Genomic DNA, 15,474 nt, shown 5'->3' with positions numbered 1-15,474 from the left:
TTCAACTGGCTCCTCATTAACTTGTGCTTCCATTCTTGCCACTTGTCCACTTATCAAGGTGATAGCCTTGCATTCCTCTCTTGAATTTGGAACTGTGTTACCAGGAAGGCTATTAGTGGTCTTCTGATCAATTTCATTAACTTTTGTGGCTAATTGACCCATCTGTATCTCCAAGTTCTTGATTGATGCTCTGGTTTTCTGTCTAAAACTTGTCAATATTGCTTCCAAATCATTATTCTGCTGGGGCTGAGAAGTTGCTTGCTGAGATGACTGAAACTGGTGGTTATTAAAATTATTCTGTTGAAAACCACCTTGAGAATTATGATTAAAATTTTGTGGCCTCTGAGGTTGCTCTCTCCACCCAAAATTTGGGTGATTTCTCCATCCCTGATTGTATGTCTTAGAGTACGGATCATTATTGGGATTTCTAGGACCACTCCCCATGTAATTGACCTGTTCAGAAGAGGATTGAGCATAATCATAATTATCATTTTGCACAAAATTACCTGTCATGTCATAAGGGAACTCTTGAGGTGGATTTTGGGTGTTGATAGCTGAGACTTGCATGCCACCCATCTGTTGAGAGAGTAGACTTATTTGCTGAGACATAAGCTTGTTCTGAGCAAGAATAGCATTAAGAGTTTCTACTTCCATAACACCCTTCTTCTGAGGAGCCTTAGAGTTCACTGAATTTCTGTTAGATGAGTATAAATATTGGTTGCTCCGGTGTCTTCTTCTTGTGCAGTGAACCACCAACAGAATTATCTAAGCACATCTTGGACATTTCACCCAAGCCTTCATAAAAGATATCTAGTTGGGTCCATTTGGAGAACATGTACGGAGGGCATTGCCTAGTTAGTAGCTTGTATCTCTCCCAAGCTTCATACAGAGTTTCACCATCTTTCTGCCTGAAGGTCTGAACCTCCACCCTAAGCTTACTCAGCTTCTTTGTGGGAAAAATTTGATGAGAAACTCAGTAACAACCTTGTTCCAAGTATCCAAACTCTCCTTGGGTTGGGAATCTAGTCATAGCTTTGCTCCATTCCTCAAAGCAAATGGGAAGAGCATGAGTTTGTACACCTCTAGGTTCACTCCATTTGTCTTCACAGTATCACAAATCTGCAGAAAATTGGAAATAAGTTGATTTGGGTCTTTGTGGAGAAGACCATGATACTGGCAGTTTTGTTGCACCAGGGTGACCAATTGTGGCTTCAACTCAAAGTTGTTCGCAGCTATAGGAGAGACCACAATGTTTTTTTCATACAGATCTGCAGTAGGAGCGGAGTAAGAGCCAAGCACTCTCCTTTGTTGCTCATTCCCATTCGGATTTGCCACATTGGCATTAGTAGCATCGTTAGGATCCATAATAGATTCTGAAGCCTTGTAAAGTATTGCTTGTTGCAAACGCCGCATGAAAGTCCTTTCAGGTACAGGATCAAAGTCTAAGAGATATTCTTTGTCTCTGTTCCTGCACATAAACTAACAGAAGACAAGAAAACATGGAACTCTTTATGTCAGAGTGCAGAGAATTTCCAGTGAGGTAACCTGAACTAGGAAACACCAAACTTAATTTCAGAAATTAAGAAAAATATTAGTGCTAATAAAAAAATATTTTTTTCGAAAATTTAAAGCAAAATTTAAAAAAAATTAAAACTAAAATGCCTAATCTAAGCAATCAAACAACTAATAGTTGTTAATCACTATCAATCCCAAGCAACGGCAACAAAAACTTGGTGCGGAATTGATAACCACAAACTAACCGACAAGGGCATCGGGTCGTACCAAGTAATACCTTAGGTGAGTGAGGGTCGATCCCACGAAGATTGATGGATCAAGCAACAATGGTTGGTTAAACTACTTAGTTAGGCAAACAGAAAATAGTGTTTGAGTGTTCAAAAGCATTAAACAGTAAATTCAGAGTTTGAAGACAGGCAGGTGAATAAGTTGGGAATAAAATATGGGAGAAAACAGTTAAAGTTTCAGAGATATCTATTTTTTAGATTGACTTTTCTTACTAACTATTTTAATCATGTGAGATTTAATTCATGGCAAACTATATATGACTAGACCCTAATTCCTTAGACCTTTCTAGTCTCCTCTAAGATTTATTAACTGCCAATTCCTTGGTCAATTAATTCCAATTAGAGGGTGAAGATCAAATTCCAATTTATATGCCACAAAAATCCTAATTACCCAAATATATGAGGATTATATGTCACGTATCCCATTAAGTCCAGATAATTAGAAATTTAGGAAAATATGCTTTCAAGCAGTTGCTCAAGTAAAGAGCTTTTCCAAGTTATACAAGAACTCAATTAGAACATGGGTCGTACTTCCGTTCCACCCAAATTCATAAAATAAAGAACAAAAACAATTCTTGAAATATAAATAAAAACATGAATTAACATAAAAAAAATAATAGTATCAATCTATACAACAGACAGAGCTCCTAGCCTTAATAGTAGAGGTTTAGTTGCTCATGGTTCAGAGAGAAAACTAGGATTGTAGATTGGGTTGAGGTGGAATGAAAAGTTAACTAATGGTCCCTCTAAGAAGGAAGTTTCTTTTTTCTTTTATATCTAATCATAATAAATTTAAAATCTAGTTTTTCAAAAACTAAAATAATATCTTTTCATAATTTAAAGATAAAAAATAAAGTTTTAAATAAGAATTAACTAAATAATCAGCATGTTTTCAATTGATGGATGGAGACCACTTGCTTTGTAGGGTCTACGCTTAAGTTGGTAAGTAACAAGAAGTGTTCCCCTGAGTCCTCCATTCTGCAGCCTCTAATATGTGTTTTCTGGGCTGAAAACTGGGTCAAAAATAGCTCAGAAAGCACCCCCAGCATTTTCTGCGTTTTCTGCACGTGGCGCATGTCACGCGTATGCGTCAGTCACGCGTACGCGTCAAGTACGCGCACGCGTCGCTGTGCAACTTCGCTTTTCATGCGTACGCGTCAGGCACACGCACGCGTCGCTCCTCGTTGTCATCTCCTTTAATTCTTGTGCTGCAAAAAACTCCATCAAATCGAGCCGAATGCTACCTAAAATAAACAGAATTGCACAAGACTCGAGGTAGCATCTATAGTGGCTAAAAGACAATTAATTCCTGATTAAACTTAACAAATTAAATGCAAATTCACTTGGAAAAGATAAGAAAGATGCTCACGCATCAGAAAACCCAATTTTTATGAAGGATTTTTGACCTATTAGTCTCTGTAATATAGTTTACAAAGTTATAACGAAGGTCCTTGTCAATAGACTTCGTCCCCATCTCAAAGAGATTGTTGGGCCCCTTCAAGGAGGGTTTATCTTGGAGAGAGGAGCACCAGACAACATCATGGTATTACTAGGGCGACTCGGTGCACTTCCCGGTAAAATTGTGTGAGTTCAATTTTGCGCATCAAAAACCCACACTATAATCGTTAAACCCATCTAAAACTGTTCTTTATGGTCTAAAGAAATATTTCAGATATACTATATGATACAAATAATTTATAAGGCCCAAAAATAACTCAAATATCATGCTAAGTAGGGTCTGACCGAGTAAATTAACCACATGTTATCAGATTTAACTAAATCATGCTTAATTCTACGTAACAAACACCTACTCTTTTAGTGTTTTCCACCTACCCACTTGCAGAACTCCTGCAATGTTGCAGCGACTATCCCAAGTCTTCATAGTTGGATGTGATTTCTCTCAAACATTCTTTTACAGCAATATGACACATGTTTCTTACAGATGTAGAAGGAATTTTTCTTTTGCACTATAGCATTCACAAACTTAAAATACCAAATCATAGTTTTAAACACCTAATTTTAACTTTTACAGTGTTAATTTTCGATGCTAAACTCATCTTTCAATTAACATCATTATTTGCAGGTTGTGCTCTCCCCACTATTTTCTGTTCTTCCTCACTATCTACCCAGATACAAAAACTATTACATCTTCTCAGAACTTTGTCAATCTCTCAACAATGAAGAAGAATAAAAAGTTTTAGAATACCTATCAACAAAAGTAATAGTAACAACACATTGAAAAAGGGGTCCACTTATATTATAATTTGGACACCCATAAAAAGATATGTTAGGATTGACATCTGTCCCAAATCACCGAATCACTAGACGCATTCCATGGCCTAATAAAAAATCCTTCTCAATCTACCAAGATTGGGATTTCTCATAGAAGCACTACAGGAACGTGATCTCACAGCGCTCTCTGAACTTATCATAACTTCCAAGAAAATTTCGAGTGTTTTGGACAAATAGAGCTGTAACTTAGGATTTTAACATTTTTAGAGGGGTTAAATTGAGTATCAATAATTTTTGTCACATCATATAAACGATACACTTCCACCATGATAATTTGGGTCCTGCGTGAATACACATATTAACAAGTTAACGTGCTAAATCAGCTCTCTGTTAACAGAAATAACTTCAGGGACAAACGTGAGTCACGATTCAATATTTGAGGGAGTCAATTAGATAAATTAAAATTTGAGGGTCGAAATTGAGTCTGACTATAAATTTTAGGGGCTAAAATAGGTTTTAACTCAACTTTTGTCCTTAATATTTGTGTTTTTTTATTCAAAAATATTTTTAATGTTTAGTTGTATTTAATTTTTTACTAATGTTTTTGATTGGTGTCAAAATTGTTCCTATATGTTAATTCTATGTAAAATATTATAGACAAAATTAAAAATTCATAACAATAAATTGACACAAATTAAAAATGTTAAGGATAAAATTAAAGGAATAAAAAATGTTAAGAATAAAATTGAATAAAATTAAATATAAAAATATTTTAAAAAAATCACAAACATTAAAATAAAAAAAATATACTTTACCCATATACTAATAGTAAAAAAAAGTGTTTATTTATTTAATAATAGAATTATATTTTATTTAAAAAAAGAAGTGATGAGATCAATATGCTTAATCATTCATTTTTACTCATTCTGTATTTTCTATTCAGTTGCAGTCTGTATAAGAATATAGAGCTATATCATACTTTCTCTTTTTGAAAAAGTTGGGAGATATAAAGGATTTAGCGTATTGTGGGTTTGTTTAATTAAGTTGCCCAATGCAAAATAATAATAATAATAATAATAATAATAATAATAATAATAATAATAATAATAATAATAATAATAATAATAATAATAATTCAGTGTATAAATATAATTCATAATTTAATTTTGCTGCTATTGATTCCTACTTAATCATGCAATTATTTTGTTGCAACTGCTTAGTGTTACAAAAAAAACGATCATTTAACTAATCTTATATTATTATTATTATTATTATTATTATTATTATTATTATTATTATTATTATTATTATTATTATTATTATTATTATTAAATAGATGGATTTTTGAGACATGTTCTGATAATATACTAGTAATATAATACCATTATCTAATGATTATTAAATAGAAAGTAAAATAACTTAAATTTTTGAGCATTTCGATGTTGGATTAATTAATTTTTTTAAAAAAATATTAATTAGGTCTTTTATAATAATAAAAGATAGATATATATTTTATCTACATTTTTTATTATTGTTATATGAACATAAAAATAATTTAGTTTAAGATGTTAAAATATTTATTATTTTTTGAATTTTTATATAACATTTATCAATTATTCTTTATTTATTATAAATCTTATTAAATCAGGTAAAATTTCGCTTTAAATTTATTATCTAAGTAATAATTTTTTATAAATAAACACGTCACAATAGTTAACAATATATATAAACATCACTATTAAATTTTACATAATAAATTAATCAAAAATATAATGTATCCATCATTTTTTATTATAAAAACATAAATTAATACTTTTTTCTTAAAAACTTAATTAATGTGAAATCAAAATCTTTAAAAACTTAATTATCACTCTCCTTTGACATAAAAATAATGGACCTGAGGGGAAGAACAATAAAATAATATATACATTAAATTTCTAGCTGACAAGTTTAGCAGTAAGATAATGCAAGCATTTAATTCCTTGGTTGCAGTACACCACTCTTTACCCATACTCTGGCTGTATTTCATGCTCCAACAAGTTGACTTGACTTACTTGAGTCTTTAGTGACTTGATCATATTAACATTAGGCTCATAAGGGGCTTTCCATGTAATCTCAAATGAATGCTGTACAGCAATTTAGTTAGTATAATACAACCCCTGATCCTCAATGGTAAAAACGCCTATCTTCCAAACCTAAACACCTTGTTGAGGTAAGACTTCACGGCCTCTATATATAACAATTGAGCCTATGTTTTCCTTTTGCACTTACCATAGGGATATTCATTCACGTGTCTTTGTTGCTTCCACCTTGTTCTCTTTCAAAGTATTCTTGCTTGCATTTGCATAGTCTTGGCACTTCTGAAAATGAGGTATTCGGATGCTCTTTTGCTTCAAGAATCATCATCATTTCAAACTCCAATTGTGAAGTGAAATCTTATCTCTCTTTTTTTTTCCCCATACATTTATATTGTTCTGTAACCACCTGAGACTAAAACAAGAAATAATAAAGTACAATATCATTGCTTCACGCTTTTTGTTTTTGTTATGTTTGGATATATAGCCTTGATAGGAGCTACATGTGTTTGTGAGAAACTCAAGGGAATATATAGGTTTTCTTCCTCATTGATTTGATTTTCCTTTTTTTTTTATCCCTCCTTTGTATACCATATAGTATATACCATGAGTTGTATATATTTTACTTGTCCCTTTTACATGGAAACATTGCGTTGCAAGTAGCACCATGAACGTGTACTTTTATTTGTTGTGTTGTGCTTGACGGTATTGTTTTACTTTTTAATCACAATTTTAAAATGATTCCATTCACCTGCACGAAGCTCGTGTATACCGTGTTTAATGGATCGCTAACTTTTAGCTGAAAAAAGTGTCACTGTCACATGCTCATTCTTTAAATGCGTGTAAGTGTAACTAGATCTTCCTTCAAGGGAGTTTTTGCACATGCCTCTGCTTCAAATCGAAAAAAATATTTACCTTGAGAACCCATTTCTGCTATTTCCTATAAAGAAATCCATAGTTTTGTTTGATTTATTAGCACTCAACCATTCTGCTTTTTTTAATGTTTATAGTTTACAACTTCAAATCAATATACCATTATGCAGATATAGAAAAACTTTAAGGGACGATGAACAAAGATTTTAACAGTGTCACTATTCTATAGCATCTGCAGTTCTGCTCTTAAAGGTGAGTGATTTAAGAGTGTCAAATTTTATTACTTCATTTTCTGTTTCAACTGGAACTGATGTCACCGACTGATTCTTTTTCTTTTTCTTTTTTAAGTGCACTATACTATAAACACTACTGCTAGTGCCTAGCCCTCCCCCCAAAATACAATATACTTCATACTATTCTGTTTGTTCATGTGTTAATGTGTACTAGTACAAGCTACTTAATATAGAGGATAGCATTTTAGTATTGAGAACAAAGTGGTGTAAGACTTTGGACAGAGTATGCTCCAGGATATCAAATGAATGACAAATGGCTATTTTCCTATTTCATTTGAAAATTCATTGACATATTCTTAAAAACATACACCTTAGATAAAGTTATATGCGTATTATCAAGTAGAAGATTTGACAAATAGAAACTTGTAGATGTCATAAAATGATTATTTATTTCTATCTTGCAGTTGTCACTACCTCAAATCTCCTTCAAACCAGAAACCTTTGATTATGATGAACAACCTCAAGTTAGGGATAGATGTGGTTAGTGCCCACAATCTACTCTCTAAAGATGGAGAAGGTTCATCCAGTGCCTATGTGGAACTATGTTTTGATGGCCAGAAATTCCGTACAACCATCAAAGAGAAAGATCTGAATCCTGTTTGGAATGAGAGCTTCTACTTCAACATATCCGAACCTTCCATTCTTCACCACCTGACCCTTGATGCCTATGTCTACAACCAAGTCAGAGCCACAAACTCCACTTCATTTCTTGGCAAGGTTAGCCTCACTGGCACTTCTTTTGTCCCTTACTCCGATGCTGTTGTACTGCACTATCCACTGGAAAAGCGCGGCATTTTTTCTCGTGTTAGAGGAGAACTTGGCCTCAAAGTCTACATCACCAACGATCAAGCCATAAAATCCTCAATTCCAGTTGCTGCTCCGGCTGAGTCTGTAACAACAAATAATCATGCAGCACAAGTTCATGGACATGCAGATTCTGTGGTGATGAACAATGTATCATCTAGAGAAAAGGTGCACACATTTCATCATCTACCTAATCCAAACCATAACCAACACCAACATCAGCACCAAAACGAACATCAACATCATTCCTCTGCCTATGCAGATAAACATTATGTACCAAAGCATGAAGCTGATGCAATAAAATCTGAAGCACAACCACCAAAACTAGTCCTAATGCGCGCTTCGTCGGTTCAACCAGTTGATTACGCCCTCAAAGAAACAAGTCCATATCTTGGTGGGGGAAGAGTTGTTGGAGGCCGTGTTATTCACAAGGACAAGACATCAAGCACTTATGATCTTGTGGAAAGGATGTATTTTCTCTATGTAAGGGTAGTCAAGGCCCGCGAGCTTCCTTCCATGGATGTCACTGGTAGCCTTGATCCATTTGTTGAGGTCAGAATTGGAAACTACAGAGGAATTACAAAACACTATGACAAGAGTCAGAATCCAGAATGGAATCAGGTATTTGCATTCTCAAAGGAGAGGATGCAGGCATCTGTAATGGAAGTTGTGATCAAAGACAAGAATCTTGTGATGAAAGATGACTTTGTAGGGATTTTGAGGTTTGATATCAATGAAGTTCCATTGAGAGTTCCACCGGATAGCCCTCTGGCGCCGCAATGGTACAGATTAGAGGACAAGAAAGGGGATAAGGTGAAAGGGGAGTTGATGCTTGCTGTGTGGATTGGAACACAAGCAGATGAGGCTTTCTGTGATGCATGGCATTCAGATGCAGCTGCTAGCTCTGTTGACACCACACCTTCTTCGACCGCAGTGCTGCGGTCAAAGGTTTACCATGCGCCAAGGCTATGGTACGTGCGCGTCAACATTGTTGAGGCGCAAGATCTAGTTCCTACGGAGAAAAACAGATTCCCTGACGTGTGCGTCAAGGCACAAATAGGACACCAAGTATTGAAAACAAAGAGAGTTCCAGCGAGGACTCTGAGTTCACTCTGGAATGAGGATCTTGTGTTTGTTGCGGCCGAGCCTTTCGATGATCATCTAGTCCTCACGGTGGAAGATCGAATGGAGCCAGGAAAAGATGAGATCATTGGCAGGGTGATCATTCCACTGAACTCTATAGAGAGGCGTGCAGATGACAGAATCATTCATTCAAGATGGTTCAACTTGGAAAAACCAATTGCTGTTGACATTGATCAGATAAAGAAAGAGAAATTCTCTAGCAGGATTCACCTCCGTGTGTGCCTCGATGGAGGCTACCATGTTCTTGATGAATCAACACATTACAGCAGCGATCTCCGTCCAACTGCAAAGCAATTATGGCGGCCACCGATCGGTGTTCTTGAACTTGGAGTGTTGAATGCTGTTGGACTCCACCCTATGAAAACAAGAGATGGAAGAGGCACTTCTGACACTTACTGCGTTGCAAAGTATGGACACAAATGGGTCAGAACAAGAACAATTGTTGATAATTTGTGCCCTAAATACAACGAGCAATACACATGGGAGGTTTTCGATCCGGCAACAGTTCTAACTGTAGGTGTATTTGACAATAGCCAAATTGGGGAAAAAGGTTCTTCAAAAGACTTGAAAATTGGAAAAGTCAGAATCCGAATTTCGACTTTAGAAACAGGTAGAATCTACACACATTCATATCCGCTTCTAGTTCTTCACCCTACAGGGGTTAAGAAAATGGGTGAATTGCACTTGGCCATAAGATTCTCATGCACCTCTTTCACGAACATGATGTATCTATACTCCAAACCTCTCCTCCCAAAAATGCACTACGTTAGACCCTTCTCCCTCATGCAGCTCGACATGCTCCGACACCAAGCCGTAACCATAGTCGCGGCTCGGCTGGGTCGAGCAGAGCCACCGCTCCGGAAGGAGGTGGTTGAGTATATGTCTGACGTGGACTCTCACCTATGGAGCATGAGGAGAAGCAAGGCGAATTTCTTCAGGCTCATGACGGTATTCTCAGGTTTATTCGCCGTTGGAAAATGGTTCTCTGATATCTGCATGTGGAAGAACGTTATAACCACTGTGTTAGTTCATGTCCTCTTCTTGATGCTGGTGTGCTTCCCGGAACTGATTTTACCAACGGTTTTTCTGTATATGTTCTTGATCGGTGTGTGGAACTATAGGTATAGGCCAAGGTACCCGCCACACATGAACACGATCATTTCGCAGGCGCACACGGTGCAACCGGATGAGTTGGATGAAGAGTTCGATACGTTTCCTACGAGCCGGAACCCTGATCTTGTGAGAATGAGGTATGATAGGTTGAGGAGTGTGGGTGGGAGGATTCAGACGGTTGTTGGTGATTTGGCCAGCCAGGGTGAGAGGATTCAGGCGCTGTTGAATTGGAGGGACCCACGTGCGACGGTTATATTCGTTGTGTTTTGTTTTCTTGCTGCGGTGGTTTTGTATGTTACTCCGTTTCAGGTGGTGGCTGCTTTGGCTGGCTTCTATGTTATGAGGCATCCCAGGTTCCGGCATAGGCTTCCGTCGGCGCCTATCAACTTCTTCCGACGGTTGCCCGCAAGAACAGATAGTATGTTGTAAAGAATAATGCATGTTCTAAGTTGTAACTTATTTCTTTTCTTTTGGTCCTGTTTTCTTCATTCAAGTTTGTCTAGACATGTTTTTATCTTCAATCCCGTATTAATATCTCCTTCTTCCTTTTCTTTTGATTTGGCTTGTAAAGAAGCCAGGTTCCATCTTTTATACTGTGAAAGAACATACAAGATCATCAAAAAATAAAGAACAATGAGAGTTGTAAAGGTTACACTATCATCATACAAATTTCAAAACATACTAAATGAAATTAATTAAGGTGATGCGTTTTTTATTGAACTTTTTTTATATAATATTATGGATTTAGCAAATATATTTTTTAAGAATATATATTAAAATTATTATTAGGAGGAATTCTTAATAATTTTTAATGAATATAAATATCAATATATATTAAACTTCAAATTTAATTTTGTCATTTTTATAAAAGTTTAATCGATAACTTTAGCTTTGGTCCTTATTCTATATCAGCTAAATTTTAGTTTTATTAGTGTTGTGGAATTACCAATGTGTTTTTACTTTGTAATAATTAACTTAGAGTACTTGGTTAACAATAAGTCAATAATATTTGACCCGTTTTCTTAAAGATAAATGATGACGTAATTGATGATTCTTGTTCTTGTATAAAACATGAGTTGCTTAATGCTAAGGCGGCACTTGGACAACTAATTCCCACGTGTGGACACGCCAAGCATCCACGTGTAAGAATTATTGTTCAATAGTTCACGTTTCACAGAGTATATCATAGTGGGAAAGGAACAATATACAGAAGAAGAGTGCAGTATGCGGAGAAAAGACGCTATATAAATTAGTTGGATCTTCAATGCTTTGTAGTTCAACTCGTATCTTGTTCGGCAGAGGCATAAGGAGAGTGGTTCCACCCCTTTCTTCTTCTATTAACTATTTGATCAATCCTAAAGCCAAAACCCTTTCACTCTCTCGGCCTTATCAGCGGCATCATCATATCTCGTTCTTCAAATCAATCCCAACTCTAACTCCAACTCCAACTCCGTTGCGATTTAGTTTGAAAACAGATCACACCATGGCCAGCCAATCATCTCCTCCCAAATCAGTCCACGATTTCACCGTTAAGGTATGTCTTATCTAGATTATTTTTAATTAGTAATAGATATAATAATTAATTTGTTAGTAGAAATACATGAAGAAAGGAAAATGCATGTTGTGTTACTTATTTCCATAACTTACAAAATTTAAGATCCAGGGATTTGATGTGTTGTTCTGACTTAGGATGCGAGGGGAAATGATGTTAATCTTGGAAACTACAAAGGGAAGGTTCTTCTCATTGTCAACGTTGCCTCACAATGGTAAAACGCCTCTCCGATTTTCAATTTCTTTGTCAAAAAACCTTGGCTAATGACTGAATTGCAGTAGAGTAGACAGCCCTTGTGTATATCATACATGTTTAATTTATCTTGATGTACTTTCACCTTTGGATTAATCTATTCAGCTTGATACTATCATGTTTGATGATGCAGTGGCTTGACCAATTCTAATTATACAGAGCTGAGTCAATTGTACGAAAAATACAGGGCGAAAGGTTTGTATAAACCCTTAAATTCATAGGCTTATATTATGCTTCCACAACCTTTATAAACAGTCGCTAATTAGATTAGGGAGTAATTTGTGAAACTTAGGTACATATAACCACATAAGAATCAAACTTGCTTGCTTGGGGTCCATCAACCTTTATAAAATCCATGTTCTTGTTTATTCAGGTCTTGAAATCCTGGCATTTCCTTGCAATCAGTTTGGGGCACAGGAGCCTGGAACTAATGAGCAGATAGTAGAATTTGCTTGCACTCGCTTCAAAGCTGAGTATCCCATTTTTGACAAGGTACAAACTCTGGTTTCATTCTTATGCTCGTTAAAGAAATATTAAATCTTTCCTCCGTGTATTTTACATGGAAGACATTTTCTTTCTAAAAATGATGGTGTTAGTTTCTTGGTTGAAACAATTTCAACTTATACACAAATCTTGTTGCATTTTATCATAGGTGGATGTGAATGGTAACGATGCTGCTCCACTGTATAAGTATCTTAAATCAAGCAAAGGTGGACTCTTTGGGGACAACATAAAATGGAACTTCTCCAAATTCCTTGTTGACAAAGAGGGCAATGTTGTGGATCGTTATGCACCCACTACTTCTCCTCTAAGCATCGAGGTAAACACAGTTTGTATGATGGCTACATTAGCTTTTACATAGTTCAAAATCTATATATAACACTATCGGCTTCATTTCTCTTCTGATCTGTTGTTGTTGGTGTTAATGCAGAAGGACATAAAGAAGCTGTTGGATGCGTGAAGCCAAGATTATAGCTTGGAGAAAAACCATCAAATGAATAATCATTAGAATATGTAAAACGTGAATAACAAAATCTACTGCAGATGTATTGCTTAGCTCAGCATCATAAAATTATGTACTTGCTTCTACCGTTTAGGTGAATTTGGTTGTTAAAACAGTATCCTTTTGTTCCTGGTTAAATATGATGCTATTCTGTCTTGGTTTTATGTTTCTACAATTCTACTTATTAGATTAATTGCTGGAAATTGGAATGCACAAAGTAAACAATTGCTGGGTTCAAAAACAGAGGGATATCAATAAGACTCGAGGAAAAAGAGAAATAAGCGAAATAATCAGAGTGCTGCCTGCTATAACTATATACCTAGAGCTGTTCATGGCTCCAATAATCCAATTGACATAAAGCTGTATGTTCTAATAATGACACTATAAATACGAAAAAGAAGATTATGACTAATTTAACTATCGGTGGAACCGTCGGCGCGGCCCCTGCAGCGATTATGGCTACTGCAACCACGGTTGTAAGAATTGGCAGGAGGACCATGGTATTCTGTTCCTCTAAATTACACACCAAATCCTATGTACTTGTTGCTTGATTCTATCATGCCATGTTGGTCTCACAATCCATCTCAAATTCCTTCTTTGCATCTATTGTCCCATTGCATGACAGCAGGATGAAGGATTGAAGGCAATGCCTTCCCCATACGCATTCTGGTGGCCACGGTTGTTGGCAGAGAAGTGGCTGTGTGTTGGCAAAGAAGCCGCTGTCAACAGCCACGTGGCTGTGGTGCAATATACGGCAAGAGCTAAGCAAGATGAGTAGTTGTTTTTGGCCGTTGATTACCTCTCGAAAAACTTTAGTTTTAATTTAGTAGTGATGAATATGTTGTGATGAGATCTTAGGTGGATGTCCAGCCATTTTCAATGAAGCTTAGTTTATTAAGGATGATTTTATTTATTGTAGTTTGAAAAATGTTATCTTATAAATAGAGGTTTAAGTCTCTTAATAAAAACACACAGTAACAATAAATAAAAAGCAATAAAACACCTTTCTTTCTTTTTTTCTTTTTATATTTTTTTATTTTATATTAGTTACATCTTTCTTATTTATTTATTTAGTTATTTTTATAATACGTTATCAGTACGAAATTCTAACGAAATTTTAGGAAGATTCTAGATAACAAATCTTCATTATGTTGAAACTTTCTCATCTTGAATTCAATGTTCTTGATATATCTGGAAACAATTATTTACCATGGATACTAGATGCTAAAATCCATCTTGATTCAATGGATCTTAAAGATATCGTTAAGGCTGAAAATAATACATCCCAAAAGGATATAGTCAAAGCATAATTTTCTTTCGTCGTCATCTTGACGTATAATTGAAAAATGAATATCTCACATTAAAAGATCTTGCAGATATGTGGAAAGACCTTGAAAAAAGTATAATCATGAAAAGACGTGATATTTTCTGAAACCCGATATGTTAGAGAAAATTTTCTTAATCTTCCATGTCTCGAATGTGCTCCTGCAGCAGCAGTATCGAGAAAAAGAATTTAAAAATATTTTGAGTTAATTTCTTGCTTTTTTGTTGCTGAACGCAACAATGAGTTACTTTTGAGAAATCATGAAGCACGTCCAACTGGTGCCGCCCCATTTCCTGAAGTAAATGCAGCAAATCATTACATCAAAAGAGGTAAATGGCAAAGTTTTAGTAATGAGAAGAATTATAGAAGAAAAAGGAATTATGTTCATAAAGGATCTCACCAGAAGTGGGATAAAGAAAGAAACAATGGGCAAAGTAAATCAATGCTTCCGTTGTGGTGGAAAGGGCCATTGGTCACGTACTTGTCGTACCCCAAGGCACCTAGTTGATCTTTATCAAGCATCCTTGAAAAGAATGACAAAAGAAAGGAAACAAATTTTGTTTCAAATTATGAAAATTTCACCACTCATTATGATGTATCTAATTTCTTTGAGGATCCTAAAAAAAATATTGGGTATTTGATCAATGATGGAATAATTTAATATGTGTGTTTGTTAAGTATTCATGTGAATAATTTTACTGTGTATGTACTTCTACTCATTTTATCATTATTATTATTTGTCTTTGAAGAAAAATGGCAAGGATATATTCTGAAAATATTTGCCTTGCGGATAGTGCAAGTTCGCACACTATTCTTAAAAGGGATATATATTTTACCCATCTTGTGCCAAAAGAAGAGTATGTTAATACTATTATTGTTTCGGGTAATGTGATAGAAGGCTCCAGAAGAGCTATAATTTTGTTTTCTAGAGGAACAAAATTTGTAATAAATAATGCACTATTATCTACAAAGTCTATGAGGAACTTGTTGAGTTTCAAAGATATTCGC

The 15,474-nt window shown here is 35.3% G+C and overlaps 2 protein-coding genes across 3 annotated transcripts; both read left to right on the top strand.

Annotated features, from left to right (window-relative positions):
• The first annotated feature begins 6,039 nt into the window (after positions 1–6,039).
• Positions 6,040–10,890, top strand: LOC112790910 (multiple C2 domain and transmembrane region protein 7). Of its 2 annotated transcripts, none has more exons than XM_025833534.3 (3): positions 6,040–6,246; positions 7,153–7,234; positions 7,680–10,890. In XM_025833534.3, exon 3 carries the CDS (start codon positions 7,723–7,725, stop codon positions 10,762–10,764), a length of 3,042 nt encoding a protein of 1,013 aa, XP_025689319.1. In that variant the 5' UTR covers positions 6,040–6,246; positions 7,153–7,234; positions 7,680–7,722; the 3' UTR covers positions 10,765–10,890. The 2 variants fall into 2 exon arrangements, with proteins under 2 accessions (XP_025689319.1, XP_025689317.1); XM_025833532.3 differs by having other exon boundaries at positions 6,146–6,405.
• A 538-nt stretch (positions 10,891–11,428) lies between these two features.
• On the top strand, positions 11,429–13,306 carry LOC112790909 (probable phospholipid hydroperoxide glutathione peroxidase). Its single transcript, XM_025833530.3, has 6 exons — positions 11,429–11,869; positions 12,025–12,101; positions 12,273–12,334; positions 12,513–12,631; positions 12,792–12,959; positions 13,071–13,306. The coding sequence occupies exons 1-6, from the start codon at positions 11,600–11,602 to the stop codon at positions 13,098–13,100; spliced, it is 726 nt and encodes a 241-aa protein (XP_025689315.1). The 5' UTR covers positions 11,429–11,599; the 3' UTR covers positions 13,101–13,306.
• Positions 13,307–15,474: the final 2,168 nt, after the last annotated feature.

The sequence above is a fragment of the Arachis hypogaea genome, chromosome 3, assembly GCF_003086295.3.
Source record: "Arachis hypogaea cultivar Tifrunner chromosome 3, arahy.Tifrunner.gnm2.J5K5, whole genome shotgun sequence".
NCBI classification, from domain to species: domain Eukaryota; kingdom Viridiplantae; phylum Streptophyta; class Magnoliopsida; order Fabales; family Fabaceae; genus Arachis; species Arachis hypogaea.
This window is presented reverse-complemented; position numbering and strand designations above follow the sequence as displayed.